This window comes from Carlito syrichta, unplaced genomic scaffold, assembly GCF_000164805.1.
Source record: "Carlito syrichta isolate Samal-C Ts95f unplaced genomic scaffold, Tarsius_syrichta-2.0.1 Scaffold303667, whole genome shotgun sequence".
Classification (NCBI taxonomy): Eukaryota; Metazoa; Chordata; class Mammalia; order Primates; family Tarsiidae; genus Carlito; species Carlito syrichta.
The window spans coordinates 228,847-245,070 of NW_007247763.1; the positions used below are offsets into that span (position 1 = coordinate 228,847).

General features: G+C 39.2%; 1 protein-coding gene across 3 annotated transcripts in view; it reads right to left on the reverse strand.

Moving 5' to 3' along the window:
* Positions 1-16,224, reverse strand: part of GK (glycerol kinase) — an 89,740-nt gene that overhangs the window by 22,503 nt on the left and 51,013 nt on the right. For 2 of the 3 annotated variants that reach the window (XM_008058969.2, XM_008058968.2), the window contains exons 9-12: positions 13,537-13,572; positions 12,170-12,237; positions 5,357-5,399; positions 4,130-4,210 (exon numbers count right to left, since the gene is read on the reverse strand). In XM_008058969.2, the coding sequence (XP_008057160.1) occupies positions 4,130-4,210; positions 5,357-5,399; positions 12,170-12,237; positions 13,537-13,572 (228 nt within the window). Of the gene's footprint in view, positions 1-4,129; positions 4,211-5,356; positions 5,400-12,169; positions 12,238-13,536; positions 13,573-15,274; positions 15,293-16,224 lie in introns of all 3 variants that reach the window. The other variant, XM_021712843.1, reaches the window with a different exon arrangement.

Genomic DNA, 16,224 nt, shown 5'->3' on the forward strand with positions numbered 1-16,224 from the left:
TGGGTAACTTGGCGAGATCTCATCTCTACAATAAATCAAAAAATTAGCCGGGCATAGTGGCGCATGCCTGTAGTTCCAGCAACTTGGAAGGCTGAGGAGGAGGGATTGCCTGAGCCCAGCAGGTCGAGGCTGCAGTGGCTGGGAGCCTGCCACTGCCCTCCAGCCTGGGTGACAGAGTGAGACTCCTACTAAAAAAAATTTTTTTTGTGTGAATTCAATAGCAAAAGCATGGAACCAACTGTGCTGCTCATTGAAAGAGGACTGACTGAAAAAGATGTGGTATATATACATGATGGAATATTACGCAGCCATAAAGAAGGACAAAATTATGAACTTCGTAGCAACTTGGATGAACTTAGAGGCTATAATACTGAGTGACCTATCTATCACAGAAACAAAGAACCGAGTATCACATGTTCTCACTCATAAGTGGACCTTGAACAACTATCAAATTAATGTAAGAAAGGGATTGGCAGTAGTGGGAAACTGCCAGGGGAGGGTGAGAACGGGATTGGCCATAGTGGGAAACTGCCAGGGGATGGGGTGCATACCTCATCAATAAGGATACCTGCATAATGAACATTTGTATACCTATCCCTGAATTGTACCCTATATATTTAGAATAATAAACTAAAAAAAATTTGTGAATTGCCAAAATATTAAGAAAACAGAAAAAAATCATATCTATACTGTCAACATATTAATATATTAATGTTTGTGTGTGTGTTGTTGCTTAGTCTGATAGGTTAGCATATGAAGGAAGAGACATATAACAGATGCCGTGAAAACAGCACTATACTTAAGACTGGACCCCAGACTTCCTAGACTCACAAGCAAGGAGATGGGATAGTGAGTGGCCTAGGCACTGAGGCTTCAATGTCCTCAAACCTGGGTCTGCTACATACTGCTGTTAAAAAGTTACCTTGAGGCCAAGTGCGGTGGCTCACGCCTATAATCCTAGCACTTTGGGAGGCAGAGGTGAGAGGATTGCCTGAGCCCATGGGTTTGAGACCAGCCTGGGCAACTTGGCGAGACCTCATCTCTACAATAAAATAAAAAATTAGCCGGGCGTGGTAGCATGTACCTGTAGTTCCAGCTACTTGGAAGGCTGAGGCAGAAGGATCACCCGAGCCCAGCAGGTCGAGGTTGTGGTGGCTGTGAGCATGCCGCTGCACTCTAGCCTGGGCAATGGAGTGAGACTCTGACTCAAAAAAAAAAAAAAAAAAAAAAAAGTTACCTTGGCCAAGTGACTCCAATTTCACTTCTCTAATCTCAGATTCCCCATGTGGAAAACTAGGGGATAGGAGGGTGTAATTAAGTATGTTGGCATATGATCTAGTGTCCCTCTCTCAGCTTTAAAATTCTATGAATCTAAAAAAAATTACATGATTGAAACAAGATCATAAAGTACATGCTTGTTAAGTCTCCAGATGAGACAAAACAGAAAGAATAACAGAGAAAAGAGTGAAAAAGAATTCAGCCTGGGTGCAGAGGCTCACGCCTGTAATTCCAGCACTTTGGGAGGTAGGGGTAAGAGGATTGCCTGTCCAGGGGTTCGAGACCAGCCTGGGCAACTGGCGAGCCCTCCTCTCTACAATAAATCAAAAAATTAGCTGGGCATAGTGGCACGCACCTGTGGTTCCAGCTACTTGGAAGGCTAAGGTGGAAGGATCTCCTGAGCCCAGCAAGCTGAGACTGTGGTGGCCGTGAGCATGCCACAGTATTCCAGCCTGGGCAACAGAGTGAGACTCCAACTCAAAAAAAAAAAAAAAAAAAAAGCCTACATAGAAATAGGCTAAAATCGCTATCATGAAACAACAGGAAAAAATAGGGATCTGAATTTAGCTTAACAATAAATATACACAAATACAGAATGGAGTGGACTTGTTTTGACAATGATTCCGTTCAAAATGAGCTAGGATTTTTAGCATATGTCCCCAGGGTCAATAGTATGAAGGGATTATTAGCCTTAATTAACAAACTCTCAGGCTAGAGAAGTAGAAGCTGTGCTTACAATAGGAGAGGCTTGCATCACGCTATTGATTGACTGCAGGTGAGATTACATGTAGAATATTATATTCCATCTGAAAGCACTGACAAATTGCAATGTACCTAATGAAGGGAGCTCATCTAGAAACCATATGAGATTAGGGCACTGGGCCAGTTTACCCTGGAGGAGGAAGACCCAGGAAAACATACAGTTGCCTCCTAGTGTTTGCACGCTTTTAACAGCTGACCAAGGTCCGATGCTAGAGGTGCTATTATGGAGTGAGACTCTAACTCAAAAAAAAGAAAAAAAGAAGCAGTTTTAATTTACCATAATACTATAAGAAAGGGATTGACAGTAGTGGGATACTGCTGGGGTGGGTGGGGTGGGGACACAACATCAATAAGGGTACCTGATCTCAAAGTACCTGACCTCAAGGGTACCAGGGAAAGTGGGGACCAAAGGGAGGCCCAAACTTTACCTATGCGATGACCACTTACTTAAATACCTAATCCTGAATCGTACCCCATGTCTTTAAAATAAAAAAAGTAAAACAAAAATCAAAACAAAAAAGAAGCAGTTTTAGGTGGTATCTTCAAACAGAAGTTGGAAGGCTATCAGTAAAGGAGACAAGAGAAGGCTTTTCCTCTTGGGAGGGAAGTTAAGAAAAGGTGACCCTTGTCCCTGAGGCCCTTTCCAGGTATAAGGCACCTATAATTCAAAACCACTAATTGTTCCGTTTAAGGAAAAAAGAAAGCATCTTTTTATCATTATTATAAGTAATACTTATCAAGTGCATATTCTTCCTACGTGCACAGTGTTGTGCTAAGTACTCTCCACAGAGGGAAAATAAAGGGGAAGAGGGTTTGTAGAATTTTAAATTCTGTGAAATATTAAGATACCTTTAATATACAGATCAAGTTTTCACAAATGCTTCCATCCATAGAAAAGTGACTGGGGGGAGATTACAGTGTTTATGGTTGCAGAAGAAAAAAATGGAAATAAACTAATATTCTTCATGCTCTAAGCATAATGACTATTAAAATGTTTTAATTCTAACTAGAAGTCTCAAACTTGTGACCAAATTACTATCAGGCACTCCAGAAAATGAGCCTCAGTAAGTTTTCATATTAATGGTGTACTTGTATATTACAAGGTAACCATTTCAAAATTAATTGTATAGAAATGCTTTTAAGAAATGTATCTGAGCCGGGCTCGGTGGCTCAGCCTGAAATCCTGTGCCTTGGGAGGCTGAGGTGAGTGGATTGCCTGAGCCCGCGGGTTCAAGACCCACCTGGGCAACTTGGCGAGACCTCATCTCTACAGTAAATCAAAAATTAGCTGGGCATGGTAGCGCGTGCCTGTAGTTCCAGCTACTTGGAAGGCTGAGGCGGAAGGATTGCCGGAGCCCAGCAGGTCGAGGCTGCAGTGGCCGGGAGCTGCCACTGCACTCCAGTCTGGGCGACAGAGTGAGACTCTAACTCAAAAAAAAAAAGAGAGAAATGTATCTGATTTTACAAAAAGAGTACTACTTCTTTAACTTTATAAATAAATATTTCTAAGGTTTTTGATACAAACCTACCATATCCTATAGACTTAGAGTGACATATTCTTACCATAATTTACAAACATGTTTGAAACAAATGTTTTCAGTGATAAATGGCACAAATCTCCTCACTTTATTTTCCACATCAAAATGTTATACAAAATTCATTTTTATGGGGAGAAAAGTGAAGAGAGTTGTTCTGCCTTTTTGTACTCAGGGGGTTCTTTTTGGAACACTGGGGTTTTTTTAATCATAAAAACAGAATTTTCAAGATAAAAACTATTTGAGGGCACATCAATTCTTTAAACTTTAGAAATAAAAAAAAAAAAACTTTCACTGCAGAGTGGTCAAGTAATATGCCCAAGGTGACACAATTAATTGGTATAAGAACTGAGGAACCAATATAATTGAAGTCTCCTAGGAATCCTGGCCTCCCGTTCAGTACCAGGTTCTTCCACTCAATAAAATGTCGAGAAGAAGACAAAATTGTTTGAGTTCTTTGTATTAAAACTGACCAGAAAAGGTGTTAGAAAACACTAATTTTCATTAGTTTTGAATGTTTGTCATGTTATCAGTATTGATTGAAAAGAACTTACTTCCAATGCATAATATACTGGTTTGTCTCTGCCGAGTTTGTAAGCCACTGTCGTGAGAAGGCCATGATCAGAAAATACACACTGTAAGGAAAAAAAAAAAAGATTTCAGTAGTTGAAAAAATGAAGAGAGCATGAAAATATTTTTAAACGTAAAATGACATAAGTACAAGCCGGGCTCGGTGGCTCAGCCTGTAATCCCGCGCCTTTGGGAGGCTGAGATGAGTGGATTGCCTGAGCCCGCGGGTTCGAGACCCACCTGGGCAGCGAGACCTCATCTCTACAATAAATCAAAAAATCAGCCGGGCGTGGTAGCGCATGCCTGTAATTCCGGCTACTCGGAAGGCTGAGACGGAAGGATCGCCGGAGCCCAGCAGGTCGAGGCTGCGGTGACCGGGAGCGGCCACTGCACTCCAGTCTGGGCGACAGAGTGAGACTCCAACTCAAAAAAAAAAAAAAAAAAAAAAAAAAAATGACATAAGTACACATCAACTCAATCAATAAACCAATTTAAAAATTAAATCTTCACAGTTAAGATAATCAGAATCAAGAACACACTTAAGCCAAGCTTCCAGTTTAGATTTCCCACCTACACAATTAAAAACATATAAAATACAAAAAACCTAAAATGGTTCTTATTAGAACAATTCAAATTTTATTGAGTTCTAAATTAAACCCTGATAAAGATTAAGTAAAAGGTGAAGACTCACGAGTAACTTAATAGCAAATTATGCTCAAGTATTATTTATATGAACTTAAAGAAGACTTTCATCAATCTTCTAATAAAAAAAACTGTCGAGGGGTGGGCACACGTCATCAACAAGGGTACCTGCATAATGAACATTTGTATACCAAACCCTGAATTGTACCCCACATATTTAAAATTAAGAATTAAAAAAACAGCCGGGCTTGGTGGCTTAGCCTATAATCCTGTGCTTTGGGAGGCTGAGGTGAGTGGATTGCCTGAGCCCGTGGGCTCGAGACCTGCCTGGGCAACTTGGCGAGACCTCATCTCTACAATAAAAAAAAAAAAAAAATTAGCGGGCATGGTAGTGCCTGCCTGTAGTTCCAGCTACTTGGAAGGCTGAGGCAGAAGGATCGCCAGAGTCCAGCAGGTCAGGGCTGCGGTGGCCGGGAGTGGCCACTTCACTCCAGTTTGGGCAACAGAGTGAGACTCCAACTCAAAACAAAAACCAAAAAACAAAAAAAGAATTAAAAAAACAAACATACCTTATGACCTGTATTACATAGTAAGAAACATCCTGTTCCATACCTATAGTTAGGGAGAGAATGAATAACCATTTTATTGAAAGCAAATGATGAAACATTAATAAGACAAATGATCTAAGATGGCATATAATTTAGTACAATAAAAGTCATTATATTAAAGCTTTAGAAAAGTCCTGAAAGTTAATAAATATCATATATTCTTTATGGCTTAATGTTTTAAAGATCAGCTTAGAAGAAAATTTACTTAGTGCAGTCTTAATGGAAAAATGCAGGTATGGCATTTAGCGTTTAGTCAGTCACAGCTCAGGGCTGTGTTTACAAAATACCGCTGAATTACAACAAATTCTATGTTTGGTTACAGTTATGTAACTACTAATCCACGTGGAGTGCAGTATCATGATGACAAGCAGCTTAGCTCTGTCACTAATACAGTCATAAACTGAGCGATGCCACTATGTCCTGGCAGGGCGAGGAGGCTAGGTGCAGAGTGTGGCGGAGTGTAGCTGCAAAGTCAGGACAAGAGCAGTGGGGAGGGGAAGACTATTTAAAGCCTACCTTTCCCATTCTCTCTGTAGGATAGGAATTAAGACAGTGACAGGATAATCAGAGCCAGAATGTAACATGGCTGATATGAAGGAACTGAATTTATTTTGTAGCAGACTTATCAGTACAAACTTTGGACTCTGCAACAAGTCTGGCACTTGGACATTAATGGGTAGTTTTGACTTGTGCCAGGCAGATAAGCAGCCCAAACTGATACCAATAAGAGACAGAGAGAAACAGTTTTAAACTGATTTGGGATAACAAGGCTGATATAATTACGCATGACTCTGCCCTAGCTCGGGATTCCTTCCCCATAGGCCTCGCTGCTGTGCCCTGTGCCACTAGGCTTCTAAATGTGCTGGTGACATTCCAGCAAGTGAGAGAACTGAGAGTGCTCAGTGTAGGGGCTGGTAGAAGGATCCCAGCAGAAGTTCCTACCAGTCAGCACTAAGTCAACAGATCCAATCAGTTGCATTTCGATTGGGCAACAAATGCAAAACAAGGACTTTTTTTTCTGACAAACATTTTTCCAGGTACCATTGTTCTGAATAAGGATGAGCCCATGGTATTCTCAGCCAAACATATTCTTGGCCTGCTTGATGAATAGGTGACACATTAGGCAGTATGGGATTAAAGAATATCTAAATTCGTAAAGACACTTGTCAAATAACACTAGGTACAGGTAATACATTTACAAACTAAAACAATAACTCACTACACCTTTTTACTGCCACATTCTGAAAAACCTATATATTTCAAGTTCATCTTTTAAAATAAATATTCATAAAAATGAAAGTTAATTATCTATTTCATGCTTTTTAAAGAAGAAATCTGTACCAATTTAGGACTCATATAAACACTCTCTATACTGAACAGTTATTATAATATTACAAATCTTTTTTTCTCTAAACATTTTTATTATATCATGAAAGCTGTTTATTACAAGTCTTAAAGTACAAAACTGATGAGAAGGCTCAAACCATTTAATAAAAGTGAATTCTTTTTTTTTAATCAGGGTCTCACTCTGTCACCCAGACATGCAGTGGCATGATCACACACATCTCACCGCAGCCTCGACCTCCTGGGCTCAGGCTCCCCTCCCACCTCAGTCTCTCGAGTAGCTGGGACTGTAGGTGTGCGTCACCATGCCTGGCTAATTTTTTGAGGTTTTTTTTTTCCTGTAAAGATAAGAGCTCATGTGTTGCCCAGACTAGTCTTGAATTCCTGGTTCAAGCAGTTCTCCCGCGTTGGCCTCCCAGTGCTGGGATTATAGGCATGAATCACCATACCCGGCTAAAGGTGAATTCTTGAGTATCCTTACTAAGCAATTAATTATTGTTAGCGATGTATAAGGAGAATTCTTTGCTACATGTAGGCCACAGCTTTCAAAGCTGTATGTTGGTCATCATTTTCCTCTTGAATTGTATTGTTCTTTCTTCTCAGTCATCAGGCATACATACAGCTTTTTGCATTTATGTGGTCTACCTAGCCTTCCTCAACACCGTACGTACTGTGTTCAAACATCCCAGAAAGATGGTTAACTTCTCTAACCTCTGCAAAGGCAAAAGTTGCTTGCTCTCCTACATGACTATTAGATCAGGACTGAGCAGTCTAGAGAGGTGTGACAAAGATGGCATATAGGGGCAGGGAAAATGGCCCTGGGCAAGGCTGTGAAGGGGATAAAAACTTTCTCTATTGCATCCAGTCAGTGCCCCTGAGGAAATGATACAGCTATCTTAATATTCACGAATAGCAAATTTTCACTTTCCTAATACTGATAGTGGGTAAAAATTTTAAAAAACCTGAAGCTGGTTGCTGCAAACTTCTGTCATTAAGCACATATGAAATGGTCTTTTCAAAACTGTCACCTTTTTCACAATACAGCTGAAAGTTGCAGACATATTCAGTATTTGACTCAGACACCAGCATTCTGTACTTTGTATTTTTATTTGGATTATACACCTGAAAAGACAGTCTTCCACTATGAGGTAAATTCATGTCAGCAGCAACCAGGAAAAGAATTTGGAATGACATAACAAATTCACATCAGTGGTCACGAATGAGTTAAGTGCTCTTTTGGAAAAATGAAATGTAATATTCAAGTAATCCATGTTCATTCTAGAAAAATTGGAAAATATAGCCAAGCTACAAAAAAATCAGATTCATCCATAATTTGTTTCTTCATTCTGAACCAGAGATGGGCTTTCCACTGAATTCTGAGCTATCATTTTCTCCCTGTTGAGGTTGGGAGAGATGAACTAGACTCTCAATCCCAATTTCTCTAACCTCTTAGGACTTCGTTCTGCCCATCACTTATCTCCCATTTATAGTACAAATTTCATCTGCTCTCTGCTCAAACTCCAAAAAATAATCATTAAACATCCTCTGATCTTACTATAACTTAAAAACACCATACACGGACCTTGAACAATTATCATAATACTGTAAGAAAGGGATTGGCAGTAGTGGGAAACTGTCAGGGGAGGGGGGTGGGATTGGCATTTGAGGGAAACTTCTGGGGGAGGGAGGGGCATACCTCATCAACAAGGGTACCCACATAATCAACGTTTGTATACCTAACCCTGAATTGTATCCCACATTTTTATAATAAAAAACAAGCAAACAAAATTCCCAAAATGTTGCATGATTCTGTTAACTTCACACTGTCTACTTTTCTCACCATTTTTGGGTGGTTGCATTTTTCCAAAGACATTCTGTTTTGCTGTCTCTATTTTCTACCCACCCACATCTCTTTTGACCATTTACAATTGGTTTCCATCTTCAATATTCTACAGAAACTTCACTATTGGAGGTCACCAAATGAAAACGTAATTTCTATGTATAATGGTCTGTTCTTGGTTCTCCGCTTCCATGTAGTATTTTGTGCTGCTGACCATGTCTCCCTCTTTAATATCTCTACCCTGGATGTCCACACTAATGAGTAACCACATTCTATTTTTCTGACTTCTCCATCCTGATATCTCCTACTTCTCATAAATATCTCCTCTACTTGTACACTTTTTCTTGGCAATGTCGTCTATTTCTAGTGCTTTGGAATCGACTGCCTAGGGGAAATCCAAAATCTCTACTTTTATATTGAACTTATTCTACATTTCCAAATAAGTGCAATATATAGTACTTGGACTCATTTCTTACTTTGACTAAGCCTAACCACTGTGTCCAGGTACAAAGACTACATACCTACTTCTTCTCCCTTGTCCCTCTGTAGTGCCATGCGTGTCCAGCCACAGTCTCCCTCTCTGTCTCCATCCTTCAGAGTCTATATTCTCATTACTGGAACCCCATAGTTGCTTCTTCCAGTTACCTCTTTGCCTCTAGTCTTTCCTCGTTTTGACCCAGTATTGCCATATTATTAACTGACAACTCCAGTCGTTTCTGAACACCAGCTCATAAATCTGACATGATCCTATCACTTCCCTACAAGAATGTTCTCTACATTCTCTAAACAAAGACTTCAATTTTCCTATTTGCATCTGTGTTCAATGCTCCCTGCACCGCTAATATTGCTCATTCTTCAAAGCATCTCGTTACTAACAATCTTTTGTGATTTTTCTTCCCTCCCACTGAAACCTAAGAGATTCAAAGATTCAGATTTATATATGTTTAACTGCATGTTTGTGTTCTTCCCCTCAGGGAGAGTAATCTGAGATCAAAGATCTTACAATTTGCTATTTCCCTCCTCCAACCTGCAATAGGTACTCAAACAAGCCCTCCCTAACTTAATTTCGCCCAATTATGGACTTGACTCATAACGTTAAAGGAGAGAGGAATAAGAGAGAAGAGGGAAAGCAGGCTAATTATTGGGTGTCTACCATGTACAGTTGTCCCTCAGTTATCTGTAGGGAATTGGTCTCAGAGCTCCTTATGGATACAAAAATCCAAGGATGCTCAAGTCCCTTATATAACATAGTGTAGTATTTGCATACAACCTACATACATTCTCCTGTATACTTTAAATACTCTTTACATTACTTATAATACCTTATGCAATGCAAATGCTATGTAAATAATTTTATAGTATAATTTTTATTTGTGGTTTTTTGGTCATATTGTCACTTTTTCTGAATATTTTCAATCCATGAATGTGGAACCCACAGATACAGAGGGTTGTCTGTATTGTGTTAGGCACTGAAATATAGAGATAAGCCAGGCACAGTGGCTCATGCCTGTAATCCCAACACTTTGGGAGACTGAGGCGAGAGGATTACTTGAGTCCAGGGGTTCAAGACCAGCCTGGGCAACTTGGCAAAACCTCATCTCTACAATAAATCAAAAATTAGCTGGGCATGGTGGTGTACACCTGTAGTTCTACCTACTTGGAAGGCCAAGGTGAAAGAATCACTTGAGCCTAGCAGGTCAAGGCTGCAGTGGCCATGGATGAGCCACTGCACTCCAGCTTGGGTGACAGAGTGAGACTCCGACTAAAAAAAAAAAAAAAAAAACAGAAATATAGAGATAGGATATGATTTACTAGCATCAGTGCTCCTGGCAGAAGAGGAAAGAAGGAGAAAGTAACCTCGTTTTCTACCTTATTTCTCTTGGTTCCTGATCCAGCTGCCTGGAACCCAGATTCAAATAATGTTTCCAAGGGCCAGGCATGGTGGCTCACACTTGTAATTCCAGCACTTTGGGATGCAGAGGAGAGAAGATTGCCTGAGCCCAGGGGCTTGAGACCAGCCAGGGCAACTTGGTGGAACCTCGTCTCTACAATAAATTAAAAATTTAGCACTGTAATTCCAGCTACTTGGAAGGCTGAGGCAGAAGGATTGCCTGAGCCCAACATGTGAAGGCTGCGGTAGCCACAATCATGCCACTGCACTTCAGCCCGGGCAACAGAGTGAGACTCTGACTTAAAACAAACAAACAAACAAAAAAGTGTTTCCAGAGTCATGCTGAGTCAAGTACTCCCAATAGTAAACTCAGATTGCCATAACCTGAAAAGAATTCTCATATCTCCCTCCCTAGGAAACATTCACACAAATAATGTAACACTGATATGAGAACCAATGCTCTTGCTAGACTGCAAGAACGTTTAATCCAGAAATGTTACACATTCCATTATTCACAAACAAAGAACTTAACCACTGAAGTTAGGATTGATGAGAAAATTAGAAAAATCTCAAGAAAAGAACAATTAAATGTAGACTATCTTGCCAGTTCTATGGCAGTCTTTTCCATACAGGGGGCAGTAAGTACACAGGTGAAGAGTTCCAGCTAAAGAATGAGATGGAACTGAGTGCAAATACTGCGTCTCCCACTTACTAGCTGTGTGTCATTGCATAAATTATCTTCTTTAACTCTCAATTTCCTGATGTGGAAAATGGAAACAAGAGGATTTTTATGTGGATTAAATGAGAACATGTTTAAAACACATGGAACATTATATGTAACACAATAGTCAGTAGCTGAGTTTGTTTATAATTATCAGAACTATTTCAGCTTTTGAGGCTTATTTGTTGCTACTCATCAACACATAGAATTGGAAGGCAGATTTTAATTTTTTATGTTTAAAATTACCTTCAAATAAAAATGGTGGAACAAAAAGAAAGAGTACCAGATTCAGACTCAGACAGTATGGGCTTGAGATCTGACTTTGTTTTTGAATCTAGGCTATGATCTTAGGCAAGCACTTAACCTCTTTGACCATTCATTTTCTCAACCTAAAGTGGGAGTCATCTTATTATTACTCTTAAATACGGTGCTTGTTTCAGATTCTGCATGTAAGGAGTAAAGAGATGACACTGGGAGAAAAATCTCTACTTCTATCATTCTTTCTGCCTCTTGTCAAAGGAGATACTTCAGATGAGGAAAAAACACAGTGCCAGGAAAATAACCTTGAAGATTCCACAAAAGTATGACTTTAAAATTAGTGAGAAAGCCTTGGGCAGGGTTAATATACTGCAATTATAGTTTTTATTATGGCTCTTCCTCACCTCTTCCCGGCCCTCCCCCACCCCACCAATGTCCCCCCAAGATGCAAGAATACTTTGAATCAAAATCTAGTTTAGAGGATGAAAAAGGTATTGAATTTTATGAATTAAGGTCTTTACAAACCTCAACAGTGTGTATACATATGGCATAATGTATTTTTACCTGAAGAAGATAAAAATCCAAATGGCAAAACATTTTATATCCATATTAGAGCTATTAAGCTATTGATTTCAGCCTGAATGAACTTCAAAAGCTTTTTCTCATTCCAAGCACTAAACCAGGAAAACAAACAAACAAAAGTCTATTTCTTAAACTCACGTGTTTTTGGCTTGTCCATCCTGAAAGCACATTTGTCCCACCAATGCAGCAGACTGGTCCCCCAAACACTGAAAGTATAAGTGATAACGAAAAACACTAATTAAGAGAATACTATTAATTCCCTTGTTAGAAAAACTATAGGATGCATTTTTTTTCCTTTTTGTTTGTTTGTTTGTTTGTTTTTGAGACAAGGTCTTGCTCTGTCACTCAGGCTGAGTACAGTGGTGCAACCATAGCTTACTGTAGCTTTAAACTCCTGGCTCAAGCAATCCTCCCACCTCAGCCTCTGGAGTATCTAAGGACTGCAGACACATGCCACCACACCTGGCTAACTTTTGTGTGTATGTGTGGAGACAGGAGTCTCGCTATGTGTCCCAGGTTGGGCTCAAACTCCTGGCCTCAAGTGATCCTTCCACCTTGACCTCCCAAAGTGTTGGAATTAAAGGCATGAGCCACCATGCTAAATCTATTGCTCCTTTTTTCTTTATCAAGGAATGAGTTGTCTACATTTCTTGTATATTTTCCATTTATCCATTTTTTCCACTTGTTAATATATAAGATAATAGGTATGGGAAATTAGTTTATTCAAAATATTCGTTTTTTGGTTTTTTTTTTTGCGTCGGAGTCTCACTCTGTCGCCCAGACTGGAGTGCAGTGGCTGCTCCCGGCCACCGCAGCCTCAACCTGCTGGGCTCCGGCGATCCTTCCGCCCCAGCCTTCCAAGTAGCTGGAACCACAGGCGCGTGCTACCATGCCTGGCTAATTTTACTTTTTTTATTTATTGTAGAGATGAGGTCTCGCCAAGTTGCCCAGGCGGGTCTCGAACCCGCGGGCTCAGGCAATCCTCCCACCTCAGCCTCCCAAAGTGCTGGGATTACAGGGTGAGCCACCGATCCCGGCTTATTCAAAATATTCTTAATGATGCATGCTGTGTCACACAACAACAAGAATTAGTCAATTCTACTGCTCTCAATTGTTTTCCCTAGTTTAAAAAGGTGCACACAACACCGGGCACAGTGGTTCACGCCTGTAACTCCAGCACTTTGGAAGGCGAAGATGAAAGGATTGCCTGAGTCCAGAGGTTTGAGAGCAGCATGGGCAATTTGGCGAGTTCTCAGCTCTACAATAAATCAAAAAAACCAGCCAGGTGTGGTGGCATATACCAGTGGTTCCAGCTACTTGGAAGGTTGAGGTAGAAGGATCGCCTGAGCCCAGCAGGTAGAGGTTGCGGTGGCTGTGAGCATGCCACTGCACTCCAGCCTGGGATAAATAAAAAGGGACAGACTGATGAATGAACTAAGATACAGGAGGAAAGCTGTAACATGAAAGGGGATGGGGATAGGGAGGAATTTGGTGATAAAACTTACCCCAGATATTGGAACACCTTCCAAGGCCCCAGCTTTCTAATAAAATGTTTAAAAAAAATTATGAATAATCACAAACTTTTGGCTCTATGAACATAACTGCAACAGGGATGTACAAATAGCAACGTGTCAGAGAATGTGGGCAGACAAAGACAAAGCAAGTGTTTCAACTACACGAGCGGCACAGAGACGGATACTAAAAGTATTCCTAGGATGACACAATGAGACGTGGCACTGGAGAATGAACATGAAACATTGGGCTGGGAGTCAGGAGACATAGACTTCTGGTTAGTTCATGTTAATCCACGAGCAGGCCGCTGAAACCTCTCTAAACCTCAATTCATTTATCTACAAAATGGGAGTAAATGGACTGGGCTACATGATGGTTGAAGTCCATTAGTGCTTTGCTATTATAGCTGTTATTAAGAAATGACTTACATATACTTTAAGTAGCTATCAAACCAGTATAGAATAGGTTTATTTTGGAAGGCTGTATTTTAGCAACTTTTCTTTCTACCCAAGTTGTTCTTAAGATGAGATACACAAGAGTGTTGAGGTATTGGATATTGTTTGTTCGTAGCAAACATCATTCTTCAAATTTAGAAAAGCAAGTTTAAACTTATGTCATGAATTGTGGTTTTAATTTTGATCATTATGGCTAGCATTCTAGGAAGAACAATGAGATTTAAGTGGCTGATTGTGGACTTCAAAAACTTAATTAAAAAAAACATATACTAACTCAAAGCAATTTTTACTGATGTTAAGGAATTAGGAAAATTAAGAAATGTGATCCCTAGAGTAGGGTGATGTACCTGGAAAACCACCAAACTAAAGCTTTGGACTGACTCCTCAGACTGACATCTGTGAGCAAGTCTCCTGGGTTCTAGAAATTTTAGGTATCCTATCTGTTGAAGTGAGGGAAAGAACAGAATCCACCTCACATGGCTATGATAATAAGGAAGTAATAGCATATATGTAGAGATCCTTTACAAAATAGAAAATGTCCTTTAGATAGTGAGCATTATTTTATTTCTTTTATGCTTTCTGGTTAATTCAAAACCTTTTTAAATTTACTATATATATTCTTTGAAAAGCTGAACCTGCATACTAAGTAAAGGGTAAATTTCATAAAAGGTTTAAAGTGAATCAATAGGAAATCTTGAGGCTGTATGTCTTGGATATTTAAATACTTAAGTCTTTGTTTATATTTTCAAAATTAACAAACTATCAGCAGAATCTACTATGTGTGTTCAGGCACATAAAGCACTCTTTTGTCTTCATGGGGAGGGACCTCTGGACTCCTGGAACATACTCTGATGATGCATGCAGAAAAAGTGACAGTGCATTTCCAGCTAATTGGTCTGAAATGTTGGTCAAGATATCACTTAAGATAGACATTTAGGACATTTAAAAACTATATCTGATTGCCCTATTATGCTAGCCCAAAGCACATCACAACTGTACTTTGTAATGGGAACACTGGAATCTCTCATTCTAGGAAACTACCCTAGTCTTTTATTTTGGAACCATCATTCTCAATCTTATAGAAAACTTAAAAAACAAACAAAATTAAGCTTTTTCAAAATTAAAATCAGACTAGAGCTTATAATAATTTGGAAGGTCATGGAAATTCTAGATATATCTATGTAGTAAATGGACTTATGCTCGTCCAAAAATAATTGGAAATGCACGGTATCTTTTCCAAATGAATGAGTACATGATTGGTGGGCAACCTACTCACCAGGCTATGAGAGATTTTCTATAGTCAGCAAGGGGGAAAAAGGGGGACAGAAGCATAATATTTTAAATGCAAAAGAAAACTAGGCCAGTTCAATGTTTCTTTTTAACCATCCTCTGAAACTATTTCTCAAGAAGAGTTTCTTTTTCCTTGACCCAAGTCAGTTAGTTGACAGCTGTGAAATTACTGAAGCACTCTTATTGTAGATAAGCAGTGACTATGTCTCCCTTCAGAAATTTCACATTGCCTTAATAAGCTTTCTTATGAATGAAACAGTTATAAATTCTTGCTCAAGCTTTATTCAGAGCACTTAGTGTTTGACTCTATTAACTCTGTAAGTGGAGTTTCCAACATTTTTCATGAAATGTCTAGGTAATATTGTTTGTAATTTATCTTAGACTTATTATAAATTCCAGATTTTTGTGCTCAGATGCCAGCTCAAATCTTTCTAGAGATTTTCATTCCTGATGCTTAACTATAGGCTCTTAATGATGCTAAGCACACTTTTTGTTTTGCTATGTTTTATTTTTTGTGCTAAGCACGCTTTTGCTGAACTTTCTTTTTTTTCTGGGTTTCAGTGAATGCAAGAGTAAAAATGTCCATTATAGAAACAAGTTTAATTAGCAATCCCAAATCAGAAACAAACTCTTTGCTTTCAGTTTCTTTGCTAAATTTTGCTCAGGAGAACAAAGAATCTAATATATAACATAGTTTGGCCAATAGAAGAGATTCAACAGAAAAAAGAATGCCATTAAAATGTGAAGAGTCCCTTCTCTAAATTAAAACCTGACATCACAACTATTAAACAGTTATTTGGATTGAAAGAATAAACAGGCTCAAACATTCCCATGCCTTCCTTTGGAGTTAGGTGATCTTATAAACACTTTAAAAGTAATAATACTCAAAGAAAAGCTAATAAAAGTTTATAAATATAAAATCAATTGGGAAAAAGG